We start from the raw sequence: 27,630 nt of genomic DNA on the forward strand, positions 1-27,630 counted from the left end.
GTTGGAAATGCAAATCAACTGGTGTATAGACCAGGGCTAAAATAAATGCCGTATATCTATTCCAGTTATTAAACAGTGTTGTGCTATAACAGATCCATGTAGATCTGTGTACTCTTCTCCTAAATCCCTAAAATTTCACACAACACACAGTGCACGCCACCACACATCCCCTCAAAAACCTCATTATTTCAGTAATTGTTATTTCTTAATTCAGCAGTAGAAATTCAGTCCTCTGTATCACTTTCACTAAAGACAATACTGTTCAGGATTTCATATCAAGGAGTGAAAGTATATTTCATTCATTCATTCATTCATTCACCCTCTCATCTTAAAATTAAAATACTTTAGTTTATGAAAGTTTTGTGGCAGAAAGGTACGAACTGGGGCGAAAAGAAAATGACTTTACACATAACACTCCTCTCACTGCACGTCTGCATTACAGCATATGCACCCATTTACACACATATTCATTAATGGTAACAGAAGATACTACATTAAGAGTCCAACCACTCACCAGGCTACGCCTTCTGGGAGTAAACAGGGATTAAGTTTCTTGCCTTGAGAACCTGGGACAGTGTAAAGCGGGCCAAAGCCATGCAGTGTTGCCCTAACTGGCTTAAATGTGGTTTTTTTTCACTTCAGTACACTATTTTTTAAGCTTAAAAAATGAAATTATAAAAAATAGAAACAACCCATTTAAAAAGAGCAGCAAAAGCAGCAGTGACTTAAATGTGTGTTCACCAGCAGGGGGTGACTCCAGTGATTTTTTTTTCCCCATTACAGTTTAGTTTTAATTAGTTTTAGAGCAGGTATTCTAGTTTTTATTTAGTTTTGATTTTTGCAACAAGGCTTAGTTCTAGTTTAGTTTTAGTTTTTTCATACTTAATTAACCAGGTGCAGGATTGAAAAAGTTCAGAGTAAATATTTTATAATACTGTTTATTTTCCAGTCCAACATAGTGCTCACTGCTCAGTCAATGCTGATACTGAACTGTTGGCTGCTGCCTTCATCACAAAAAAATAATATAAACTTAATATAAAAAATATATACATGAATTATACAAAATAATAATGTTAACCTAAATCACATAAAAATAATATAAACTAAAACTATAAAAAACAATATAATATGAGCTTAAATCTTTAGAAACTTGGACTCTAACAAGAAAGGCAGACTTAAAAAATATTAAAGTCAGACTCACATGCAATTAAACTATTACAGATGCTCTAATTCATTACTATGTTTGGTCGCAGCACAGAGCACAGCCAGTCAGTGTAGTAAACAAGCTCGTCCCAGTACGTTGCTATGATGGTGCCGTACGGCACTGACAACTGCCTAAAACTGTCTAAAATTGGTTGGGAAAATGTGTCGGATTAATTTAAATCCTAAAGGCTATTAATATTGTCAGGAACTAAAACTAAGGGAATTTTCACTATAGTTTTAGTTAGTTTCAGTTAGTTTTGTGAACACAAGATACAGTTTTAGTTTACTTATCGTCTTTGTTTTCTTTTCTAGTTTTTATTAGTTTGAGTTAATTGCAATGTATTTTAAATTTTAGTTTTCATTTTAGTTAACTATTATAACCTTGCTTCTCACCTGATGTATCCCCTCAGTGAACACCTTCCTCAAGGGAGCAAAGTTGCTAACTATCATTAGCGAGCTAGCATACCCATATAATAAGTTGTAGGTTGACTTGGAGCAGCCAGGAGATAGAAGACCATTTTTGTCAAATGTTGGACACCTCTCAGACAAACAAAAGTTTACAGATGTGTGTCAGCTCATAAAGGAGAGAAGGGGGAGGTCCAGGAACTGACAGCAGTGTGTAAAGGTACAACACCAGCTTTAAAGAACTGAAGGTTATAGTGATGAGAAGGACAGATTCATCACTTGTCCTGTGATACTGCTCCGCCTCTAGCTACAGACTCTTCTGCTGGTGTTGAAGTGGACGGACACGCTGTTCCTCCATTATACCGTGCTAACCTTCATCACGTCCACGTGACGTCACATACCTACGAGCCCCCAGGTGGGCAAGAAAGGTTTCCTACTGCGACACAGTTTATGGAAATTACTAGACTTTGCTGCCAACTGCATATTTAAAAACTTTTGTAAAGGCCCGGCAACTCTTATAACGACTGAGTTTGCTGACTGACGACGAAACAAGCCCAGGTTGTGCTTCTAATCTGAGAGAGATAATCCAGAGAGTTTACGACATGGATTATCAGATTCAAAACATCGTGTATCAACACTCCTTGAGCGAAAATTTCATGAATGGTAAGTTAAAGTACACTTTGAGTATTTTCGATAATGTATGTTTACCGATATAGTCCTCCTCCTGGCATTGTTTCTTGGTGGACCGAGCTCCAGATGTTACTTGTTGACTGATAGCATACAAGCTAACCTAGCTTAGTCATGATGTCTCTTTTGTAACAACCAGACACTTTATACTGACATACTGGTGGTGATAAAGCAGTCTCCTGTGAAACGACAAAATACTACTATTTAGTATCGAGGCTTTACAGTGACAGACCATGTTGCCTATCTGAATGTGGATGGACGACCTCACGCACCTGAGCTGTGATGACGCTGTATTTCTCTTATCCCTTCACCTCCCGAGCTACAGCGAACAGACCGAAAACACAGAGAGCTATCTGTACTCATATGGCTTTACATGCCTTCAGTTTTCCGTGGTTTTTCGGTGATACACGTTCGTATCGTTCTGAAGAGACGATAAATGAAAAATCCTGCGCTGCAGCTCCATGGAGTGATCAGTAGAGGCCGTTATTTACCACGCGCCTCTGCCCACCATGTTCTCCCTGACGCGCCGCTCAGTCACGTGACAAAAGACTATTAAAAATTGCAGATATGTTCACATATTATATTTCGGATGACCCAGCTGTAAGATAATATCTTTGGATAATCCAGGTGTGAACATCCTTTCAAGAAGCAAATCAAGGAGGGATTTCTCCCTTACCACTACCAGATTGACATAAACCTGCATGACACTCCTAAATCATGTCTGCTGTTAAATGAATCTATAGCTAGAAAAAAATGGAAACCCTCTTTAAAATAAAGAAATAATGTCAGAATGAATAATGAAACTATAATAAAATGTCAATATAGCCCAGAGAACAGTTTGACATATTAGGCCATAGCTTTACTACAAGTCAATTCTAAACGTTTCATGACTTTCCTTTGCAATTATCAGCATGTTTCATAAAAAGAGCAAAGTTTGAAATAAAGAGACAGTATCAAAACATTACAGTGGCAGGCTGATTGTATTTTTCTGAGGCAAAGATCACAGTTTGAGCTGTGAGACACAGTCATCACATCAACTTCACATGAGACCCACACACCCACACTACTGTCCTAATTATACAAAGAGAAATAAAGATGTGGCATTCTGACTCTAAAAATAGTCCAAAGCTAATTCACTTATAAATCCAGTTTGTGTAAAATTTGCAGTGCCCAATTGAACATGAAACAAAGAGAGATATTTATACATTTGTGGCCCATTTTTACATCTACACGAGGAATAAATTAGCTTTACAGGAGTGCCACAGAAAGGGTAGGAAAGTCAGAAAGAGCTGAGAGACAGACTAATGCATTGTTAGTTTTTGGTCTTTTATGGGATTTCTCCACAGTAAGAAAAAATAAATTAATGTCAACCATAATCCTTAAATTACAGGAGAGGAAGTTAATGAGGAAAGAAAACAAATTCTGAATGCAGAAAAAAGGAGAACCTCTATGAAGTACCATCCAAGCAGCTTGCAGTTATGTAAGAAGGATTTAAGTAGGATTTTTAGGCTCACAGCAGAACAAGCAGCACATCTTAAAATCCAGTTCTCACACTTTGTGAGATTTAGTCTTGTCAAAGACACACACTGTCAAAGTAAAGCATCAGCAGATACTGTCTCCCATTCCACAGCTTTGGCTTGTGATGAGTTATCCTAAGGAATAGCAAAGTCTAACTGCTATTATAAATATATTAGAAAAATGTGTCTACTAATCTGGTAATATTTTAAAAACCGGCAGTATAGCTTGCTTCGGTTGGAGCTTAAAGCGTCACTGTCCCAGTTTTAACCAGACCCACTGGCTCAAAACCAGAAATAAACAGTTTATTTTTTCCAATCCAAATGCAGGTGAGACACAGCACACAGCTGTTTACAGAGAAAAAGCTCTGATAAACCCTCTGCACCGTATGCCCGGAAACAGCAGCAGATTAAGTGAGGGAGGAGGAGGAGGTGAGCACTGGGGAGTATTTAGACAGAGAGCAGGTATTTTCTCAATAGTTGGTGGAGACTGAAATATGAGAGGGATGCAAATATTGGATTTATGTTTCTTTTAAATCTAATAGAAATAACTTAAAACGAAAGAAAATGCTGCTTCACAGCTGCTGGTTTTAAAAACAGGACCTTGGTGAACACAATCACGGTTACAGATTACTTCAATCCTGTGATCGTACAGTATGTCATGGTTGTGTTCACAGCCTGTTGTGCTGACCGTGTTGGTCGTAGTAGTCGGGGTCGATGGATGTTCAGCATTTGTCTGATTATCAGTAAAGGCACTTTGTTGTTCAGATTGCCAACAGTAGGAATCAATTAAAAAGTTTGCTACTAAAGCTTTATTGCTGTTTTACATATTAGTCTATAGTATTTAGTAATGAAGTAGCCTAGTTTTTATGAATGATGTGCAGTGCCTTTCATAAGAGTTCAACCACTTGGATGTTTTACCCTTTCATTGCTTTCATAAATTAACCATGCTCAATAAAATTTGGCTTTTTCCACACAAAAGTTAAGTCAAAATGGACAAAAAGTAATTGTCAGCATAATTATTCAGCCCCTTATAAATTTAATGGTCTAATTCAATAGAGGTCCACCCAGTTGGTGCCAGTAGTCTCACAGTTAGTGAAATGAGGATCACCTGAGTGGTGTGGGTGTGTCTCAAGTAATGGAGGTATGAAACACCTGTGTCTTGAGCGTCCAGAGACTTATATTAAATACCAACTAGAGTTTGCTAAAGGGCATAAGGAGGACTCCATGGTCAAGTGGAAGAAGGTTCGTCGGTGTGATGAGACCAAGATTGAGGTTTTTAGCCGTCAGACAAGACATTATGTTTGGTTGACACCAGACACTGTACATTACCAAAAACACACCACCCCCACTGTGAAGCATGATGGTGGCAGCAACATGCTCTGGGGATTTTTCTTGCATAATGAATGCTGCAAAATGCACCGAATCCTTGGGGACAATGGTAATCAATCTGGAAGAGAACCATGGCTTGGGACAAGATTCATTCTCCAGGAAGACGATGATCCGAAGCATACTGCAAAAACTACACAGAAATGGTTTTAAAAAGAACCAGGTACATGTGGTGGAGTCAAAGTCCAGACCTAAATTCTAGAGAGAATCTGTGGCCGTCCTGAAAATAACTGTTCGTGCCGATACCCATGTAACCTGCTACAGAGCTTGAGCAGTTTTGCAAAGAAGAAAGGAACAAAATTGCAGTGCAAAGATTTACAAGTGATCGTGACCTCTCCACACAGACTCAGTGCTGTGATTGCAGCCAAAGGTGCAGGTCTACTAAATACTGTCTTGAAGGGGGGAATAATTATACAAACAATTATTTTCGCAATATTTTATTGTTTAACGTTGTAGAAATCTGTTTTCAATTTGAAATTAAGAGTTTTGTCCAATATTTTTTGTGTGGAAAAAAGCAAAATGTGATTATGATTGATTTATGAAAGCAATACTGATAACAAGTACTGTATGTCTGTTCCAAATATCTGTTATTGGCCAGTGAAACTACTAATAATCTGGATCATTTCCAGCCCTAAAAGCCAATATTAATCAGTCCCTTTTTAGTAGGGTTGATTAATAAAAAATGGCTCAATAAACTCCATAAGAACTGCTCCTTAGAGAGTTGACCAACCTGAAAAACCTCTTTTCTTATGTAGGACGAGCTGAGTCCAGTCATTTCCATAGCTTTTCAAAAGCAACAACTTTACCTGCTCACGCATCTCATGCATTTATTGATAAGACAAAAACCAAAACTGGAAATGGATTTTAACTCTGTTTACACTGAGTTTCTGTGTATCAAATATATCAGTCACGATCAAGTGTGACATCTTTAAAATGTGCACAATGTTTACTGCCTCTCTGTCACGACTCAGCCTGTCTCTGTATGAAGCTGTTCAGAGCAGAAACACATTTTTATGCAGTATGGCTGCTCTACATGTCATAAAAAAAGTTTTTTGAGGATATCTGATTCTTATGCTGATTATTTTATGGCGAATGCTACAGGAGACCATGCAAACCCACAAAATGTATGCTCCAAAGACAGGCAAGAGTAAATGAAATGTGGCATGAATGTTGCATCAAACCCCTCAGGCTGAGCTTTCTTCAGGAGGACACACAAACAGTCTCTGTGTTGCTAACATTATAAACAAGGATGAGTTTCTAGAAACCTTTTTCATTTTGAAAAACACACAAAGGCTCAACTCAGCGGCCCTGTCGTAGTTTTCATCAAGCATTTAGCTATGGATATTTCGCAGGCGAACACTGGAACTGTAATCTAATAGCAGTGTACCATATGTGAATAACAGAGGAGTTCTCATCACGGAAGGGTCGACTGAGGCCAATCCCGACTCTGCAGATTTGACATTTAGACTCACAATGACAAAATACCTCTGAGAAAAATTATCGTTGTTCATTTTGCACTTTTCAAAAGCAACTTACAAACTACTTCACAGTCAGTAAATACATCAGAGACACTCAACGGCACATTAACTAAAAACACCACCAAACAAAAGAAAGACAATATAGAAGAAGAAGAAGGACAAAGATAATCCAGAGGAGCAAAGTGCATACAGTAAAACTCCTCAGAATATATCCTAATACTTCAGCACGTCTTAAACTTTCATACAAATCATGGCACAATCAGCAGATGTGTTTCTCTGCACAGATACAATACATAAAAGTACAGTCAGATTTGTATTATTGTAAAATGTGAGTCACGACTGATAAAAAATACAGACATGACCGCAGTGACTTCTCTGAAACCAGGAGCTGAGTTGTAAAGTATGTGGGAGCAAAGAAAGCTACGTGTTCCTTAGAGATCGTAATATATTTCTGAAGCTTTAATAAATCACACACTCAAGTAGGAGGTTAAGACAAGCAGGAGGAGAACAACAGGACAGTCACTTTACCTGTTTATCCAGCGTTAAATAACATTCAAGCTTTCAGTCAATCTATTCATCAATCCTGCCCGGCTACCTCAAATGGTCAGTTCAATAACATTTACACAACACAGCTTTCGTCTCTCTGTGTTGCTCCCACTTTACGGCCAGAGCTCTGCAAGATCTCTGCACCATAAAATGAAATGAATTGTTATGACAGCAATTCCCAACCAAATGTTTGAACAGCCTGAGCTAAGCTGCAGAGTTTAACATGATAGTGGAGAGGGTAATAGTGATGACATAACAAGCACAGGAGAGCCACAAATCACAGATTCAAGAGAAGGAAAAAAACAGTTTGGATTGTTGTCGCTGATGTATTTCTTCCAATAGAGTTAAAACTGTGAGGTTTAGAAGAGTTAAGAAACAAGGCACATCCTGCTGTCACACTTTTTATATCTGCTGGAAACACTTTAGCTGCGTTTCCACCAAGCAGTACGGGTCGGTTCAGTACGGTTTGGGACAGTTAAGTCTGATCTCGTTTGCGTTTCCACAGCAAACTATGCCCTCTCGTGGTGGGCGGCGTGTAAGCCGGATGCCGGAAGCCACAGCTGGTAAACAATAGTGCGACACCATAGCACATTACCCCGCTAATAAATCCAACAAAGAAGAAAATGCGACACACTAAACAAAGAGCACGGATGGAACACATGCAGCATTTCGTCCTCTCTGTAATTTTCATGTAACTCTCTGTTACAAAGTGCAATCAAACTTCGTTTCAGAGAAGTCTGTGTCCCGCCAGGAGACATGCAGCCGCTGTCGGGGTAAGTGACGATTCCTTTGACCAATCAATGGTCTGCAGTGTGTTGCTCCACCTTCCGAGAGCGGATTGGTTCAGTCTGGCACCCATACGAAAGGGTCCCAAAAAAGTGGGACGGCTCGTCTCGGTTTTTAGGGATTTGTCCTGGGATGAGTCAGTGAAAACGCCGCTAAAAGCGCACCGTACCGAGACGAACCGACCTGAACTGCTTGGTGGAAACGCGGCTTGAGACAACCAAAGGTTATTGTAGTTTATTTTGTCAAGCTGTGATGTTGAGAGGTCCCCGTGCTGTCTGGCTGTTGCACATGTTTGAAAACAGGGCTGGGACGGTATTCTATCCACGCGATTCAATTCTATTACTAGTTTTGGGATGCTGATTGAATTTAAATTGTGATTCTTCAATATTTATGAATTTTTGCCATTTTTAGTTTGCTTTTTTAACACCAGACCATGTGAAAAAGTTGCATGATTATGATAATGTATACAGACTATATCAGGAGCCATATTTTCCCATGAAATGCACATCACGCGAGTCAGAGAGAAACATTTCACCCTCTGCTGGAGAAAGGTGGTAACATTTTATAATCCAGTTCATAAACAAAGACTTAAATGAAGAATTTGAATTAGAAAAAAAATTTTTTGACAAAGAATCCCAATTTTGATATTGTCAAACAAAAAATCCTGATATTCAGAATTTAAATTTTTTGTCCCACCAGTATTTAAAAGTACTCATCCTCCATTAAATCAGATTAAACATGGATTAAACGAGTGAATTAAAATAGACGACAAACAGTCTCTTTTCTTGAGCATGTCTCTGATCTCTCTGTTATAGCAGTTGGTTCTGATACTGATTTATAAACAAGCGTTCATATTTTATTAAAGGTAAAATACTTGGAAAGTGGCAGGCATGCATAAGATGCAGTCTGTTTTGGCAACTCCTAGGAGGGGAAGGGTTCAAACTGAATGCTTGTGCAAAGACTTCAACAACATAGACATTAGAGATGCACTGATCCAGCTTTTCTAGTCCCAATACTGATACCGACACCTGGGCTTTGTGTATACCGATCCTGATCCCATACCAGTGTTAAATAATAACCTTCATGCCCTACTGTGGGATAAGACTTGTAATATTTTGAGATATAAAAGACATAAAATGATTAAATATGGAATTACTGAAGTTAATGGGTTTTTTTTTTAAACTATACATGTTTAAATGTTTAACAGCGGTTTGGTTAAAAAAATGCTTCAGAATTCACAGAAATGACTATTTGATTGTAACGTTTTTTATCTTGTAGACTAAATCATAGTTCAGCCTTAGTGTCAAGTTTGGACCGATCTTTTCCCACCGATACCGGATCCAGCTTTGAGGGGCTGGATTAGTGATACCTGATACCTGATACCAGGATTGGATCGGTGCATCCCTAGAGTTGATTCAAACCCCCAAATAGTAATGCTGCACCCCCTGACCTACAAGAATACAGTGACTGGCTGGTCTAAAAACAGAAAAAAAGGGTCCTAGGATACTTAAATGAAAATACCTACGTGCACATGTTGCCATCTCCCCTCACCTGTCTCTTTTTAACTTACATCAGAGTCTTTTTAACCAAACCAGCTCTCCACAAGGTCGACGGTTTTCTTCAAATGCATGATTATGACCTACTGAGAGAGAAATGCATGTAAAGCGGAGCTGGTTGGCTGCATCCAGCACACTCTTCGTGCTAAAACTGTTGCTTCCCTCTTTTCGTAGATTTTTGGAGAACACAATGAGATCTCTCTTTCCACATTTTAGTTGCACTTGTGTACAGAACATTTTAGATTAAAAATGTAGAAAAAGAAAAATAAGTGTGTTCCATATTACTTTTTACAGTTGTTCCCGTAATTAATGTTGAAAAAATTGACTGAATGTTAACAAATGCAGGCTGAAGTTTACTTCACTGTATTAACAGAGTAGAGGAGCATGGGTTTAAAAAAAGTCACAAAAACTAACTCAAGAGTTATAAAACTTTCTGTAACTCTGACTCCCTGCTTCAAATCAACACAAGACTCTGATCTGCTGTTGGGTCATTGACTGTATAAAGAACGGACAGCAAGCTTTATGAGCTTTGAAGCCAAGAGATGGCCTCCTCGGGCACCGGCATTCATGCTGTTGGAGCCAAAGCAAACACTCAAGCAACCTGGCTGGATGAGTCACGGGACTGATGTCACATCTGTGACACAAACCAAAACAGCCATTAAACCCACCAATAAAATGCTGAAGATCCCTGAGGTGAGAACAGTCTCCAGAAAAACAGATTTTTTTTGTTGATTTAAAGCATACTCTTGTGACTTTAGAAAGTTCAGTGACTCATGTGGCTGAGTTTGCTTCAGTTTCTCTCAGTGTTGCTCCTCTTCTCTGAAAATCTGGTTCATAATGCTGCAGGAGTCATTGTTTGTTACTGGAGCTTTCAACCATGGTGCCACATCTAAGAAAAATGAGCACTCAGACATAAATTAGCACTGTTTGACCCATGTTCCCTGTGGGATTATGGCAATAGTGGGTTTTACAATGTCAGCGGAAGCCAGTCAGTGGGGGGCAGTGTAGTGTCTATTCATACAACTTCATAACTTTTTTTAACATTATAATTTGATGGTTTGATGAAGAAACATGACAGAGAATACCAACAATGGGAAATACATTAGAGAGGCTAGAGGCAAATTTCTCCACTCTAAAAGACTTCATAGGTACTACCACACACCAACCAGGCTTTGTAGTATGGGTTTAAGTTAAGAAAAAACTTGTGCAGGAAATGTAAATCAGAACGTGGTACATACTTGCACGCACTTTGGCACTGTCCCATGGTAGCCTCATTTTGGAAGAGTGTTTTGAGGTATATGGATTAATGGGTAGGGTTTAGGGTTTGGTGCCACAGATGACTAAATCTAGGTTTTGAATATTAATAACTGGCTTCATAACTTGTATTAGACTGATTCTAAGGTTCTGGATGGAGACTCAAACTTCTACACTGAAAATGTGGAGGGAGCATGATGATAGGAATTGCTGCATATGAAAGGTGGCGAGACGATTGGGCTCAAGAAATGATGTGATTAGAGAACAGTGGGACAGCTTTGGAGATTTTGAGACTAGAGGTGGTGATGTAGACATATGAAATGTACAATACTGCTATGTAAATGTTAAAGGCACTCGTACTGCCTGCTGTTATTATTATTTTTTTTTTTCGTTATTTATTTTTCCCTTTGTAATTACTCACATAATTACCTCTGCCAAGGTTCTGTTCTGGTTCTGTTTTTGGGAGCGTTTGTCCGTCTGTTTGTTATGAATAAGAATGAACAACTTAACTCAAAAACTAACGAACAGATCTTGATGACATTTTCAGGAAATGTTTAAAATGGGATAAGGAGGAAGTGATTAAATTTTGGAGGTGATCCGGATCATCATCTGTATCCAGGATTTTTAAAGGATTCTTTATCATTGTGAGATAGGGCTGTTTTCACCATATGTGTATATAACTCCATGATAAATGGTCGGATTGCTTTGCAAAACAATACAAGACAAGGTCACCATAATTTCTGGCAGATGTAAAAGTACGATCCAGATCCTGCCAATATTCTGAATACTAAGATAGATCCTGAATATGAAATATGTACTGGGTCATCATAATTTTCAACACTGTCAGGAAACAAATTATTGTACAAACCTGCAACTAACACCAACTTGTAGCAGACCGTCTGATAGGAAGTATAACATTAAAGTAGGACTGAAGAGTTGGTGACAATCACAATATGCTTGGTGGAGGTCTGCGCTCCCTGAGTGCTTTTTTAGTTACTCATTTTAGTTGACTATGTCAAAGTTCTTATTATTTGTGTTGTCCTTCCTTTTTGTAAAGACAGATTCAATAAAATTACTTTTTATAAGAAAAAAAAAACAAAGCGTTACAGTTTGATGCTACAGAAGTGTTTTTGCTTTCAGCTTGGTGACTTCCTCTTTCAAAAACTAAAAACATGCAAAGCATACAAAGAAACAGGTTGTAAAGTCCAGAGCATGGAGTGGAGTGGGGAATTTCCGCTCACATGCTCTGGACTCCACGCTCTGAAAAGTGTCCACCTCCATTGCTACCCACTAGGCACGGGTAAAAATATTGATGAATTGATGCATCGCAATATTTCCTTGCCCAATTCAATATCAATTCCCCAAATCTAAATCCTGGCCAGTGGTGGGGGCTGTGCATGTTGTTCACATTGTATGAATGAGGGCCGCACAAGACCAAACAACAACAAAATGCTAGCCGCCGCAGCTTAAAGCCAGCCATCTGACATAAGGGTTGTTCAATGCTCCAAAACGTGAGGTGACATGCCACATATGTTCACATGGGCATGAAAAATCCAAAATCAAAGCATTCGAAATCAATATCAAATCAAATCAATATTGAATAGAATTACATCCTAAAGAATCAAAATTGAATTGTGAGGTTCTCAGCAATACCCAGCCCTACTACCCTCCATGCTGCTCTGTCTATTACTGCTTAGTGCTCAACCAAGATTCCACCCCGTGCTGCTCCACGCTTACCCCCAAAAAATATGATCTGATCCTGATTCTGGAAGTGGGCCAGGTTTGGGCATGCCTCAGACCCATGATGTGAGTGGTAACTCACAAACCCACTCAGTGTTTTTTAATTTTCCAAATTCTGTTCTGCTCCCAGCTTCATCCAAATGTAGTATGTGCAGCATACTACATTTGTAGGTTTCAAATACAAGCCCATGTGTGTGATCTTTGGCGTATTATCACCACATAAAATGTGTGCTTTGGTTAGCAGAAGTGGTGTAACATCAGCAGCACAATGTGGCAGTGCACATCAAAGTGGTACGCCTCACTGTGGCTGGAGATGAATGTAGTATACTGTCTGTTCTATATTCAGTCAATGACCAGCATCAACTCCAGCAGTCAAACTAGGGCTGGACAATTAATTGGATTTTAATCGTGATTTCAATTTTGCCATCTGACAATCATAAAAACAATATAATCGAAGGAAAACAATTAATATGCCACACAGTGCAGATGTATGCAAGTTCCTGTGCTTCATAGCTCTTCTGTGTTCCATGTGCAGCCACAGCGAGTGTGTGTGACTTATGTGTATCAATAATGCTGTATGTGCCACTTGCTGGTTCTCTAAAGTTGTGTTTAAATCAGTACTGAAGTTTTTGAATAAATTAATAATTGTGTATATTAATTGTGATTTCAATATCACTTAAAATAATCGGGATTCTTATTTTTACCATAATCGCCCAGCCCTAAGTCAAACCACATGCATCGAGATACAGTACACTTCCTCATCACCTCCTTTGGCACCAACATGTAAAACAAACTTGACTGGGAAAAAAGATTTCCAGTGAAAATAAATCGGCCTCCACTTTGTCTCCAAGGGGACAGAAACTCATTTAGTGCTCACACTGGAGGAAGGATTTGAGCGGAAGACACTTTTTAGTCAAGGGCCTTTTTTTCTCACCATATCTTTTAAGTAAATGTGATGATTCCTCAGAGAGCTCAGCATTTAGTGTTTATGTTTTTGGTGGATTAAATATTTCCTGCTATCAAACTCCAGTTGTAGGAGGAGAACCTACATTCACCCTAATTTATCAGCAGTATTAAGCTAAACCACAGAGTTTCCTACAGGCAGAGACATGGGCAGTTAAATAAGCTCAGTCATCATTAAGACCAAGTCAGAATGAGCGTTATAAAGTCATCTTTATTGTTCTACTGAACACGTTTTCAAGAGGATACAGAAGAAAATATTTTATCACACTGTCATACTTTTACTCTTACCTGTTATGGGGAAGGATTATCAGTAACCATCAGTCTCCAGCCCATCACCTGGTAAATCTCAGGAGAGACTCATGTGCTTTTACATGGGCAGGGCAGAAATAAAGGGTTAAAGTTTCCCTGAAGCATCTGTAAGGAATGACTCTGGTTACCATTGAGCTCTTTGGTATGATATCCTCAGGCAACATTGAAATTTTGACAGCCTGTGGATGTAAGCTTAAAAAACCCAGGAGGAAATCACCCTTCATGGATATGACATCTGAATTTCATGGTTTGGCTGTGTCGCACTGATTGAATCATTGCAAGTCCCCTCTCTAAACCACTTCGTTTTTATGACACAGAGTAATTTCAGCTTTTTATACCTTGTTTTGACCTTGTACTTTCAAAATTAATGTGAAATTGATCTTTGCAATTAAAAGAAAAACTCATGTTGGAAACAGGATATATGAACAACTTCATCGTGACCTCAAATCACCCTCTCTATTCCAGGAACAGGCATAAAGCAGGATGTTAGCTGAATGATGTTTGAATCTGAACTTTACTTCATGTTTTCATCTCACTTTATTTCCCAGACCTTCTTTATTCACCTATAATGAACAAAAGTATGAGAAGTAAGACCTCTCACCATCAGACAGCATTTATAAGAGCATCATTTAAACATCTACAACTCTCCTTGATTTTGTCCCTGTGTTAGTACAAGATGTCATTTTTAAATCACCCATTGTCTTAAGGACATGACTCTTACTGAGGCGTGCTTTTGATGCGGAAGCAAATGAACAGAGCACAGATCTTCTTCTACTTTTTTTGGGTTATTGTATCGGGCTTGTCATGCCTTTAATGAGACAGGAGAGGACAGTGGATCGATCAGGAAAGGGGGAAAGAGTGGGGAGTGACATGCAGGAAACAGACCACAGCCTGGATTCAAGCCCAGGCCACCCGCTAAAGAGTGAGCATTATGGGTCATGACCTAGGCTGCTATGCTATCTTTGCCCTGAGCAGATCTTCTTTTTAATATTACTTTTGTTTAAAGAAACTTTTCCCAGGATGCAGAGCAACAAGGTGACGAATGTGTAGTTACATAGCATTATTGTTTGTAAAGTGACAACAAGCAAACTTTGTTAACTCAGTATTTGGTGTAGTTCAGTGTCCAGAAGGTGAGCAGACTATAGCCAAGTTTCCACCAAGCAGTCTGTTTTGGATCACTACAGTTTGGAACGGGTCGGATCTGTACAGACTGATTCTGATTGCGTTTCTACAGCCAACCTTACCCTTCTGGGTAGACGCCGTATAAGCCGTATGCTGATAGCCACGTCAACTACACAGTAGCGTGACATCATAGCAGCGTAACATAGTGGACCTATTAAATCCAACAAAGAACAAAAAAACGTGACACAGTAAACAAAGAGCCATGAAGGAAGACACCCAGCAATTCGTTGTCCATGTGATTGGCATGTGGCTCTTTGTTACAAAGAACAATCAAACTTTGTTTCAGAGAGACTGTGTGACACCATGAAAATACAGCTGCTGTAGCACAGGAAGTGACAAATCTTTCAACCAGTCAAAGGACAACAGTGTTTCTAGCTTCACTTTCTGGGGTCAGATTGGTATTGTATAACCCCAACAGAAGGGCCCCAAAATGTGAACGGTGCGGGTCACCAATTTGGAGACCTGTCCTGGTTTTGGTTGAAGGAAACACCATAAAATGCGTGCTGTACTGAGATTTACTGAACTTAACTGCTTGGTAAACACGGGACTTATCTATTTAGTGTTCCTCACAGCCTGGTGCTCTGAGACGTGTTTGTAACGTGTAACATTTGTGAATCCTGGTCATGGCCCAGTGCTCATCGACCAGCTCCAACCTCACTGAGCAAACTGCTAAACTTAACCAGCGTAGTCGTCAGAACCACTTTTGATCCACAGTGAATGGATTCCTGTTCGTGTTAAGTTTGACTTAGTATACTGAGAATTAGCATTTATAAAGAGTTTATTCTGATAATAATGATCTCATTTTGAATTGTGGATTATGAACAGGAAGAAATATAAAATTGAGACTATTTTAACATCATTTACAAAGTCCTCACCAGACCTTTTTAGGAAAAAACATGGTCAATGTGCTCAATTAGTTTTGTTTGATTTAGTTAATTAGCTTATTTGGCAGGGACAGTACGCAACACAACTGCTGCACCAAAATTAGCTAAAAAAAAGTCTAATTTTGATCTGTGGTCTGTGAGCAGGATGATCTAAAACCATAAAAAAACACACAAACAGTTAGTAGAAGCTTAATTTGATCAGGAAACATTTTAACTGTTAAAAACATTCAGAAAAGCATGTACAAGAAGTTTCTGCTTTGCAAAAAATGTGTGTGTGTGTTAGAGAAAGAGAGAGAAGGAGAGACAGAGAGACTGTGTGCATTTGCATGAACACAATTAGAGCAGATTCACACATCCCACACACCACAGGCAGCAAGCAAGCCATAACAGGTCCAATTCTGCAGCTGCAACACACACACACACACACACACACACACACACACACACACACACACACACACACACACACACACTCACACACACACACACACACACACACACACAGGTTTCCACAGCACTAAGATGTGAGTGTGTGACAGATATTGCCTTCCTGAGAACGTGAGCTACTCTGATATGCACGTGACTGTTTTATTGTCTGCTCTGATAGATCAGTGAATGACTGTTTGTGTGAATGTGTATCGAATTCTGTGTGTGTGTGTGTGTGTGTGTGTGTGTGTGTGCGTGTGCGTGTGTGTGTGTGTTTGCCTGCACCGTAAGTTGCTGATCCAAGCCTTCTGTATCACTGAGTGATGGGAGAATTCCTCAGTGAGAGCTCACACAGGGTGGGGTGGTGTGGGGTGGTGTGGGGTGGTGTGTGGTGGGGAAGCCAAAACGGACAGCAGCTCCTGGCCAATCGCCTGTGACCAGTCCATCTACACTAGCCAATCACACTTGACCAGCACTCCCATCAGCTGTCCATCAAGAGGTCTTTCTTTCAAGGTCAGCTGATGCTCCCTCCATCCTCTCCTCCCCCTTTCCCTCCCTCTCCTTCTCTCTGCACCTCTCCCTGTCTCCGTCTCTCTTTAGCAAAGCATCAATCAAATTAATCCAATGAGTTGCTTAGTGTGATCCAATAACAGGCTGTGATATGAGAGCCCTGCCAGCTGGAGAGAAGGCATGGTCAGCAACATGCCTGCAAACATGTGTCTGCTGGTGTCTGTGAGCCAGCTGACAGTAGTAAGAAAAGAGGAGTGAAGTACATTCATAAAATGTACAAAGACACGAGGAGAGAAGCTGCATGTGTGTGTGTTTCAGTGTGTGTGTGTGAGTGTGTGTCATGAGGGAAGAATCTGCAAAGCTGTATGCTCCGTGAGGTTGTAAGATTTGGTGTGTGTGTGTATGTGTGTGCGATTGTGTGTGCGTAGAAGCATGCCTGCGTGTGTGCTCATGTATAAAAGAGAGAAGCTCCTTCTATCTCACTCTCTGATCAGTGTGATTTCTGCAGCGCACAGCTGTCACCATGGAAACCAGGGAGGGAGCAGGAGATAGAGAAAGAGAGGATGTAAGGCAGAAAGGGAAGGGGAGAAACAGATTGAGAAAGAATTGCAGAGAGAGACACTGAGAGTGAACAAGAGAAGGAGGGAGGGAGGGAGGGAGGGAGGGAAGGAGATGGAGAAAGGCAGAGAGATAAGCAGTGGTTGTTGAATGATAGCAGCCACAACAGACCTTCATGCAGTATCACCTCTGAACAGCAGCAATACCCAGCCCCATGGCAGCCAGTTCATGTGTGTGTGTGTGTGTGTGTGTGTGTGTGTGTGTGTGTGTGTGTGTGTGTGTGTGTGTGTGTGTGTGTTTCAAACAGAATATTTGGCAGCTCTACTCCGAGTGCATGTGCCTGTCACATCCACATAAAAAAAAGAACCAGCGAGTGTTAATGGATCATCAATGTATCCGTTCATCATCCAACTCCTGATTATTTTTGTCGTCACAGAAATTCTTAACCTGACACACATAAAGAAAACTGAGCTGCCCTTGTTTCTCGATTTCAAATCAGCTCCTCTATTTTCATCCCAATTCAACAGATAAGAATAAAAACAGGTTTTCTTAGGACACACATCGACAATAGATAGATAGATAGATAGATAGATAGATAGATAGATAGATAGATAGATAGATAGATAGATAGATAGATAGATAGATAGATAGATAGATAGATGTGCAAAGTTGGTAATGAATAGTTAATGAAGGGCTTGCGGGCAGAACGGTGGGGAAAAGCTATTCTCTCCGTCTCTCCCACCTCCTCCTCCTCCTCTTCTTTTTCTTTCTGGTGGCTGGAAGTCATGTGCAAGTCATTCTGTGCCCCACCTGTCCTCAATTTATCTTTTGTCTTTCTCCCTTTTTCCTGCCCCCTCTTCCCTGCTTACCACTTTCTTTCTCTCTTCTTTCTCCTCTCTCATTTTCTAATCCATATATTTTCCCTCCCCTTTCATCTCTACCTCCTGCCTTGTTCTCATCCATCCTCTCCTTCTCCTTCTTCTCTAATGTAAGATCCCAGTGATACAGTTTCACCTGTACGAGCACTGCATGCTGTTGAATTGGTGAAATGAAAGAAGTTCTGTCATACAAGCAGTGCTGGGGTTCATGTTGCTCTGTGTTACAAATCCCAAATCAGTCAGGACCTCTTTAATCAGAACCATTAATTGTTTGAATGCAGTACGTTATGTATCTGCAATAAGGTTCCTGGTTCGGTTCCCTGGATGGGCAGGTGTCTGCCTGTGTGAAGCTTGCATGTTCTCCCTGTGTATGAATGGGTACTGTCCTTCCACAGACCAAGAGTTAGCTCATTCATTGACTGGTCACTGCTACCTCACCATAAGTGTGAGTGTGTGCATGAGAGGCTGTCTTTACCTTCCTGTCAGGGCTGTGATAGGCTGGTGACTAGGGATGGGTACTGAATTAGGTACTTTTATAGGTACCAACCAAATTCTGTCAAAAGTACTGGGTACCGATTCATGTAAAATCAAAAGGTACCATGTTTAGGCATTCCTGTGACTGTGAGGAAGTGGGAGAGTAGGTGATTTTTTGTGCTGGACATGAACACAGCATTACAAGGTTACATATTGAAGAATAAATATGTTCAATTATAAATATATATTTATATTAAACAAACTGATATTTTTTACCACATAAATACAAAAAAGTATCAAAAATTGGTACCAATTGCCAGGTATTGGGAATTGGTACCCTATTGTTTCAAATGTGAAAGGTACCCATCCCTAGTGGTGACCTGTCGAGGTTGTACCCCCAATGAGGGCCCAATGACAACTGGGGTAGGGTTCAGTACCCCTGACACCTGAAAAGGAAAAGGCAGTTGAGATAATGAATGGATGGATGGATGGATGGATGGAAGATTGGTCAGTTGATGGATGGATGGATGGATGGATGGATGGATGGATGGATGGATGGATGGATGGATGGATGGATGGATGGATGGATGGATGAGTAGGGGTTACATTTTCCTTGCCCGTCTACATACATACGAGGACGCTAGAAGTGGGGAGAGCACACCTCCACTACCAAAAAGCCAAGGCAGGGAGAGCAGCAGCAAAGACTTCTGGAGTGCAGAGCAGGGCGGGCCTCAGTGGCAACACATGTCTCTGCTAAAATGAGCTTGCATAAAAACAGGAGCTTGGGTGTAGGATGGTAACAAAGTAATCTGCAGTGTGAGCAGCAAGAGGGCGAAGCCATTTAAATAAAACAGCTGTTTTACAATTTGCTGATTTGACACATTGATGTTGTCAGCTGATTGGGGCAAGGGTTGGACCACTTGATGCTCTTCAGGCTGAGTTTGACTTCATCCTGAAATAAAACTATATTCACACTAAATATTTACATTTTGCTGTATCCTAGTGTAACCACTTGTGTTATATGTTTCTGTGTCAGTTGTATAAATTCACCTATTAAATAGCATTGTTGAAATGACAATGGTGAGGTTTTTTCAAAGTCTGCAACTCTCATGAGTGACTGCACCAGACCTCTGAACTCTTGCGGCTGCATTTTTTGCAATATGTGCTAGCTCAGCAGACTGTTAATTCGACACATAAAGTAGTGATAGTGCTGTTACCTAAGAGGCCCATCCTTATGTAAATATCCAAACATGCAGTGAAGTTTGACACACTTTCATTTTTTTTCTTTCCTTTCAGAGATCCAGAAACTTCTCTTTGGATTAATAAGAATTAAATGGATTACACTGAAGTTGTGTAAAAAGACGTTTCTGTCTCCAGTTTCCAGCCTGCTGGCTTTTTTTGTTTGCCTGGCACTGCTGCTCTGAAGTCCCACTCGTATTTCCATATCCACTAAAATGCACACTGCACTGACAAAGGTTTATTGAGGATTAAATCTGTACTTGGCAACTTTGCTTGTTGGCAGCACCAAACAGCATTGAGAGAAAACAGTTTTTTAAACTTGAAGTTGATTTCCCAGAATCCCTGTGATATAGTGAACTGATCACTGCTTGCTCCTTTAGCAGCCGCTCATCATCCAGTATTCATGCCAAGGAAACGAGATCCACTAATAAAAATATTAAGAATTAGTCCAACTTTGACTGCACAGAATAAACACATACTGCTGATGAGACTTCATGTGTCACAGTTTGAAACCTTCTTGGCAGTTAATTAATAAAATGTCTTATTCAGGCCTTTTTTTTTTTATTTTCAAAACCATGAACTGTGTACCAAGAGTAGGACTGAGGCTAACGAGGGGTTTTATGACACATGAGGTTTAAATGAACTCAAGGATGACCAAAGAAAGTCATGACTGGTCAATAGAATGAGCATTTTTTCAATCCTTACCTATACTTCATCATGTCTAATGAGTAAAAATGAGCTGCTTTTAGTCATTATTAATGCAAGTGTAGAGCTAAAGAATGAGTGATGCATTCTCACAGCCCTCACACCTTTATTTTAAAAGATTATTACAAATAATAAAAAATAATGTGTGATTATAACTGATGATCATCAAAGTCAGTCTGAACCTGAACATGTTCTCAAAGCTGACAAGTAATAAATGTCATCCAGGGAACACGATAGTTAATGTATATTAACAACACTAATGATGACACTCGCTGAACCTCCGTGGATGAGGAAAATAAATCTATGACATACTGGACCAATGATAAGAAGTAGGCTCCAGCTTCTTTGACAACAGCAGAACAAATCACTAGATGTAAACTGGGGTTCATTTTACTTCAAGATAAACAGGTCAAAATAAAACATAACATCAGCACTAATACTGTAACCTGGTATTGGTTGAACAGTGCTTTAATCTGCTGTAAAGGTCCTCTGTTCTCAGAAGCTGAATGCAGTGAGTAGGGTCATAAAACACCAGGAATTTTTAAAGTAATAAACTTTTTATGGGAATTTTCAGAAATTAAAAAGCATTAATGGGGAATGTTTATAATAACTGCTTTGACCTAATAACATGTATAAATAATATCAAACATTTTGACTTGTTTTGAGAAGACATGCATGCAAACATGTCTGATGATTTTTTTTTCTACAAATATAGAAATTATTTTTCTGGAATTTTTCATTATTGAGTCTGTCAAAAATAAAGGCATGAATATTTCTCACAAGAAACATACATGCAAATATACCACTTTTGTAGATGACACTAATAAGTTTTTAGAACTGTAGAAATTTTATATTTTTTAGCAAAGGAAATTTTAAAAAATGCATTTCAGTTGATGGCAACAAAACTCTGAAATTTTCCAATGTCTCCATGTTAAAATTCCCATGGAAATTTTCAAGAAACTTTCCTGAAATTTACTGAAAATTTTTCCTTTGCAATCATAAACAGTGAGTAATTTAAAATCACAAGTTTCCTCATCACCTCAGTCCACTGTATTCCCTCCAGGTGAAAGACAACATTACCTGTTCCTATGGACTGCTCAAAAAATAACTTTTGATAATAAACATTAAATGGGCAAAAAAGCAGGTAAATATCACAACAGATAAACCACTCTCTGAAATTAATATTGAGCACCTTTCTGACCCCTTTTAGAAATAAGACCTGTTAGAATCAAAGACACATTTCGAGTATAAAAAAAGGTCTTGAGTTGAAGTATTTAAAAGACAAATGCTGGTGAAACAAAGGCTAATCTACTCTACCTAACATAATGTTCCTAGAGTCAGAATGAGAAAAAGGTACAGTCACTAATCTCAAAGCAGAACACAGATCAAAGATGACAATTATGGTCAGTTAGGGAAAAACAGTCCTACACTATCAACAATCAACTGTTTCCATGATGGAGATATTATAGTTAACATGAAGAGAGGCACATGAGGACATCCTAAAAATAAATGAGTCACCTGTCACCATCAAAGATCAGCAAAGAGAGATAAAGATAACCCAATCTCTGAGCTGAAGATAGCTGGAACCCAGGAGTGGTTTAACCCTTTATGTGCCCGTTTAGTGTCAGCAGAGAAACCTTTCTTCACTCAGTCTCTTCTTATGTTAGCATGAAAGCTGACCAGAAAGCAGCTGTGCCAACCCAGTGCTTCGCTCTGATCTGAAAGGCAGTGGTTCAAATAACATTGCCAAGGAAAACTGCCGTTTTCAACTTCATGAATAACAAGCGTTAACTGACAGCATGCCAGACCTCAAAGTTATGCACAGCAGGGCACTGATGAGAGGATACCAGTGATGGAAACTTCTTCCAAAAAAAGAGTAAGACAGCTCACATTTATCAAGCACTGACAGTCATGTCATTGAAATGTACTTTATGAAACACAAACAGACAAGTTCTTGGCCTGATTATTTCTGATTATTCAAGTTTTCAGTTTGATGTATTATCTCATTGGCTGGCTAAATGCTAAACAAGCGAAAGGAACTCCAGACTAAAACAGACACTTTGAAAAAGAGCGTGTGAAACAGTGTGTGTGTGTGTGTGTGTGTGTGTGTGTGTGTGTGTGTGTGTGTGTGTGTGTGTGTGTGTGTGTGTGTGTGTGTGTGTGTGTGTGTGTGTGTAAGCATGTCTACTAATACGCCATGTCAGAGTACTAAAAGACCCCTTTCATTCATAAACTGTGTAATGTGGTACTACATGTGGTACCCATACAAGGAAACACACACACACACACACACACACTGTATCATAGATAACTTAGTTACTGAGGGACATGTTTATGATAAGTCAGTCTTGTTGAAGTGAACCTCAGTTGACCCAGGACCACCAGTCCCATCACTGTGTATCTCTCATGTCTGTAGCTAATCTACTTTGTTCTGATTCAGGAGCGGGCTGCTCAGTGGTGCAGTGGTTAGTGCTGATGCCTCACAACAAGAAGGTTGCCAGTTTGAATCCCAGTCTGAGCAGGGTGGGCCTTTCTACATGTCAATTTCATGCATGGGTACTCTGGCTTCCTCCCACAGTCCAAGTAGAAGATAGACGGATGATTCAGCAGATCAAATTACTGTTGCATTTGTCCTTTGGGTCTTTTTGAGTTCACATGGCACTATCTTAACCCTAACCCTGAAACACACTCCATCCTTGGGCTGTCCTCACTTCATAACATCACGTGCTGTGTAAGGTTAACTAATGCTATGCGTACTGGTCTCACATGAACTGGAGGGACTTTCACCTTTCTACTGAGCAGTGTGGCACTAAAGGCCTTTGCACACCAACAGCGACGTGAATAAATGGCACAAAATTGCAAAATTGTGAAAAAATTTGGAGGTGTCATATTCAACCTCTGCAGCTATTCTCCTCCAAACTATGTTTTCGTAACTGTTGTCTTTGAAGTTTTTATGTCTTTTGTCGTAGTGAACCAGGAGCTGGGACACAAACACAATCAATGTTGAATGTTTTGGTATGTGATAACAAGCGTTTTGATTGGTTGGACGAGTGCTTGTTGCAAGCGATACCTTAGAAAACTGACCTTGGCGTGAAAAATAAAGGCCACAATTTTTCACAGTGAAAGAACGTTGCTGGTGTGACAGGTTGCATTGGAAAATAGTAGGTTCGCAAAAAATAAATAATGTGCAAAATATTAGCACAGATACTACACATCTGGTGTGCAGAGGGCTTAAGGCCCAGAACTCTGTCAGCTGTAGATTAGGGTGAGCATTTTGACAAAAAAAATTGAGTTCCCATTGATGCGAAGCACAAATCTCTGAGGTTTGATGATCTGGACAAAAATCACTGAGCTGATGAACCAGTAGATGTTTTTTAATCTTGTGATGTTGCTCTTAGCACCAGCTCACCTGTCGATGCCAGACTGACTGAAGAAGTGACCAACGTTAGCCTGTTGCTGTTTATGCTAACAACCTCAGCTACTAAAGGAGTGTGATGAGTCAAGCTGCTGTTTGCTCTAACGCTGGGTTGATCTGGTCCTCGCTGCAAACTGCTCCAAGGTTTGAGGTGATCTCAGCTCACTCGATTTTGTGCCGCATCAGGGTGTGATCGCTGTGTTCACATCTGTCCACACGATCTGAGCCAAGGAGGAAAAACCCCCCTGCTTAGGAACAACTTCTCCAAACAATCAGGGTGTGAAAGCACCCTTAGTCTTTACATCAAGGAAAACTGGTTACATGTTCCACATTCAATCACACACACACCAACACACGTATATCTATATATACAGTCAGGCAGCAGAGAGGAGAAATCCTCAGCCTTCTGTTATTCAGTGTGCATAATTTATAGCAGCCCCAGATCTCCCTGCTAATGACAGCACACTGGGGCATCTGCAGCACAGCAGCAACAGAGCAAACTGGCATAGCTAGTGTGTGTGAGTGTGTGTGTGTGTGTGTGTGTGTGTGTGAGTGAGAGAGAGAGAGAGAGCTTCTGGAGGTATAATGCTCTGTTGAGACAAGGACATTGAAAGAAGACAAAGAGGCACACAGAGGATGTCTGAAATAGACACAGATAATGCAACAAAGAGGGAAAAGTTTGAGACAGACAAGCCAGGCCCCTTACAACACACACACACACACACACACACACACACACACACACACACACACACACACACACACACACACACACACACACACACACACACACACACACACACACACAGCCTGTGAATTCTCTTGGATGTGCATTAGGAAACAACCAGGCTGTTAGTTTGATCAAGTATTGTTTATGGGTTAGCGCACGTTCACATACGCTGAGTAGCCTGAAATTCACGACCCATCTCCTGTCACAACTCCATAAACTCTGCTCTTTCATCTCAGGCTAATAGACCTGAAAGTGTTTGCAGCAGAGAAGCGATAACAGAATCTTAAAAGTTGCTTGGACTGGTTTCACAGCTTGTTCAGGGTTGCAGTCTTGGATATGTTTCCTGTTGCAAGGATTGTTTTGACATGCTGCCCCAGAGCAAAAATCTCCTAATGCTGGGATTTGGAGATCAATGAAACAGGGGTAATTCCCTCAAGCTGCTGAACACACTGATGGGAGTGTAAGCTGAGAGACAGCAGTGCAGGTTAGCCTGGAATAAAATGAGCTGCTGATGGAGTCCTGGTGTGGGACATGCAAGCTCAGCTCAGCTCAGCGCAGTAAAGGGTTGTTGGGTAGAGGGTTACTGGGCCCAGTTAGCAATCTTCTAGTGTGATCTGTTCAATATAGTTAATGACTTTGTTTCTGAGGGTATCATTCAAAGCTTGAGTGTGACAGTAAAAACAGGTCTCACTATCGGCAAAGTCACAGTATGAAGAAGGGCAGCCACTCTAACCTATCAACGTAAGGCTGGATTTACACTGAATGACTGTTAGGTCTTAACTGATCCTAAAACCATGAGAAACCACACCTGTGAGAACAGTTCAAACCGGATTTAACAACAGCTTCCTGATCGGGTCTGACAAGACTGGATTGATTTACGGCATGTCAAAGTCTCCATGACAACACCACGCCGGCTGACGGAGTTTAAACAGTGAGAAGAGAGATCTGTGTTTTTCTCTGCTGAAAACAATTTACTGGATTAATTCTGTTGCAGTGGCGGCTGCTGGTCAGTCAAGGAGAGGAAGCTAATTTTTTACGGCCTACATCATAAATTTGTTTATTTATTTAAAGGTAAATTCTACCCTCTGTTCCTTTTTCAAGAAAATGATCTGTGACCCTGTCGTACCAGCCAGGTGTTTTTTCCAGGGATTTTACCAGTGTTCTCTCAACGCTCGTCGTTTTTAAGAAAGGTAAACCTGCTGGGGATCGATAAAGCCTCCGGATCAGTCCAGAACAACTGAATGATCAAGTTAAAAGATGCTCTGGTGGAGGGTTATACTTCAAGATCGCTGACTGGGTCATTTCACTGTCAATCAAAAAAGGGATTCGACCTCAGACAGATCATCCAATCATCATGCAGAAGCCCAGCGTCCAGGCCAGCCCACTGCCTCATAGACCCCCAGAGACACTGAGCGTCCGATGGGCGGGACAAAGTCCAGCGTTTATCCAATGACCGTCCAGTTTCCACAGTGGAACAACCCACTCTACACTTCCCCGTTGAAGTCAGAAGACGCTCAGCGTCCGACTGTATTAAAGCGCTGAGACGCTGCGGGGATGAATGAGAAGGAGGTGGAGCCAGTTACCTGTGATAGGTAGCTGATTCTGAACAAAAGATGAAGGAATTCTAGCACATATTTTGTCAATAAAATGTACACACGGCAGAACATATCACCACTTTTTTGGGACATTTTAGGGGAAGCTGAGCTTCCATTGCTGTCTTAGAGGAATCACCACAGTGCCGTAGTAATACTGGACACTGGAGATGAACTTTCAAATAGTAAAAGGACTGAAGAGTAGAAGAAAGCTAAACAGGAGAGTAATAGAACACGGGCTAAAACACGGGTTAAACTGTTTGTGCTAATGTTGATTCCTACCCACAGTCAGCAGTTATTCTGCAGTGGTCTGTCCAAACTTCATAGTCTATCAATAAAATGAAGAGTGAGGTTACGTTAGCTCTGCTTGGTAGATGACTGGCAGGACATAACCAGGATTTACTATCATTACATATTACAGACACATCTCAGAGCACCGGGCTGTGCATAGTGCTAATTATAGCCGGCTTCTAAATCACTGTTCAAACCAAGTTTATAGAGTTTGCTTGTTGTCACGTTTTTAACAACAGCACAAGTGTTGATAAATACCTCACCTCATCACGTTGTATCGGGTAAAAAGTTGTCTTGAACAAAGAAAAGTAGAGTTAAAAAGATCAGCTCTCTATTCCTTTTTACAAAACATGCATTGTTCAGAGTCATGTCTTCACAACAGTGTGGAGCAAGCACTCATGGGAAGCAAAGTCTTTAACACTAGCTTTTCCAGAAAGTCCTCACAGCCTCTTGAAGTCTGTCAGTAAGTGAGCTTGAAGTATTGGTCCTTCATGGTTAAGTTTAATCTTTTAAGCTGAACTACTGACTTAATGTAGTTCATGTAGATTTTTCCCAGAATGTTGAAATATTCCTTTAATGCAGATCAGTAAACCCTGACTACAATCAGGATGGTGTGAAGTTAGAAAAGGATAAGAGGAGAAATTTACAGAGCAGCATTAAATTAGTTATTAGCCGTTTTAAGTACAATAAATCTGTCTCTGAACTCAATATTTCATCTTCAATGAAGAGGCAGAAGAGGCTCGGGCTATTAATAGAAGCTGTACAGCATGCATGATTGCTGCATCTATTTGTAAACTCAAAGCTTAAGATCCCTCTCCTCCTCTCTCCTCCTCACCTCACCTTCCCTCCTCTCTGTCTACCTCTCCTCCTCTGTGAGGCTGACTGACAGGAGGGCAGGCAGAAGCTGAACCGCACA

The 27,630-nt window shown here is 40.3% G+C and overlaps 1 protein-coding gene and 1 long non-coding RNA gene across 8 annotated transcripts in view; one reads left to right on the plus strand and one right to left on the minus strand.

Annotated features, from left to right (window-relative positions):
- The window catches only part of nrg2b (neuregulin 2b), a 68,959-nt gene that overhangs the window by 35,233 nt on the left and 6,096 nt on the right, over positions 1–27,630 (minus strand). The window contains exon 1 of one of the 7 annotated variants that reach the window (XM_074674920.1): positions 2,568–2,796. The exons of the other annotated variants lie outside the window; for them this stretch is intronic. Within the exon in view, the coding sequence (XP_074531021.1) occupies positions 2,568–2,658 (91 nt within the window). The 5' untranslated portion in view covers positions 2,659–2,796. Of the gene's footprint in view, positions 1–2,567; positions 2,797–27,630 lie in introns of those variants that run through there. 7 annotated transcript variants of the gene reach the window in all.
- Positions 1,980–27,630, plus strand: part of LOC141793995 (uncharacterized) — a 34,346-nt gene continuing 8,695 nt past the window's right edge. The window contains exon 1 of the long non-coding RNA XR_012598455.1: positions 1,980–2,271. This is a non-coding gene — a long non-coding RNA (uncharacterized LOC141793995). The remainder of the gene's footprint in view (positions 2,272–27,630) is intronic.

This window comes from Halichoeres trimaculatus, unplaced genomic scaffold, assembly GCF_033239565.1.
Source record: "Halichoeres trimaculatus isolate MK-OKI-2021-1 unplaced genomic scaffold, fHalTri1.1 fHalTri1_scaffold_7, whole genome shotgun sequence".
NCBI classification, from domain to species: Eukaryota; Metazoa; Chordata; class Actinopteri; order Labriformes; family Labridae; genus Halichoeres; species Halichoeres trimaculatus.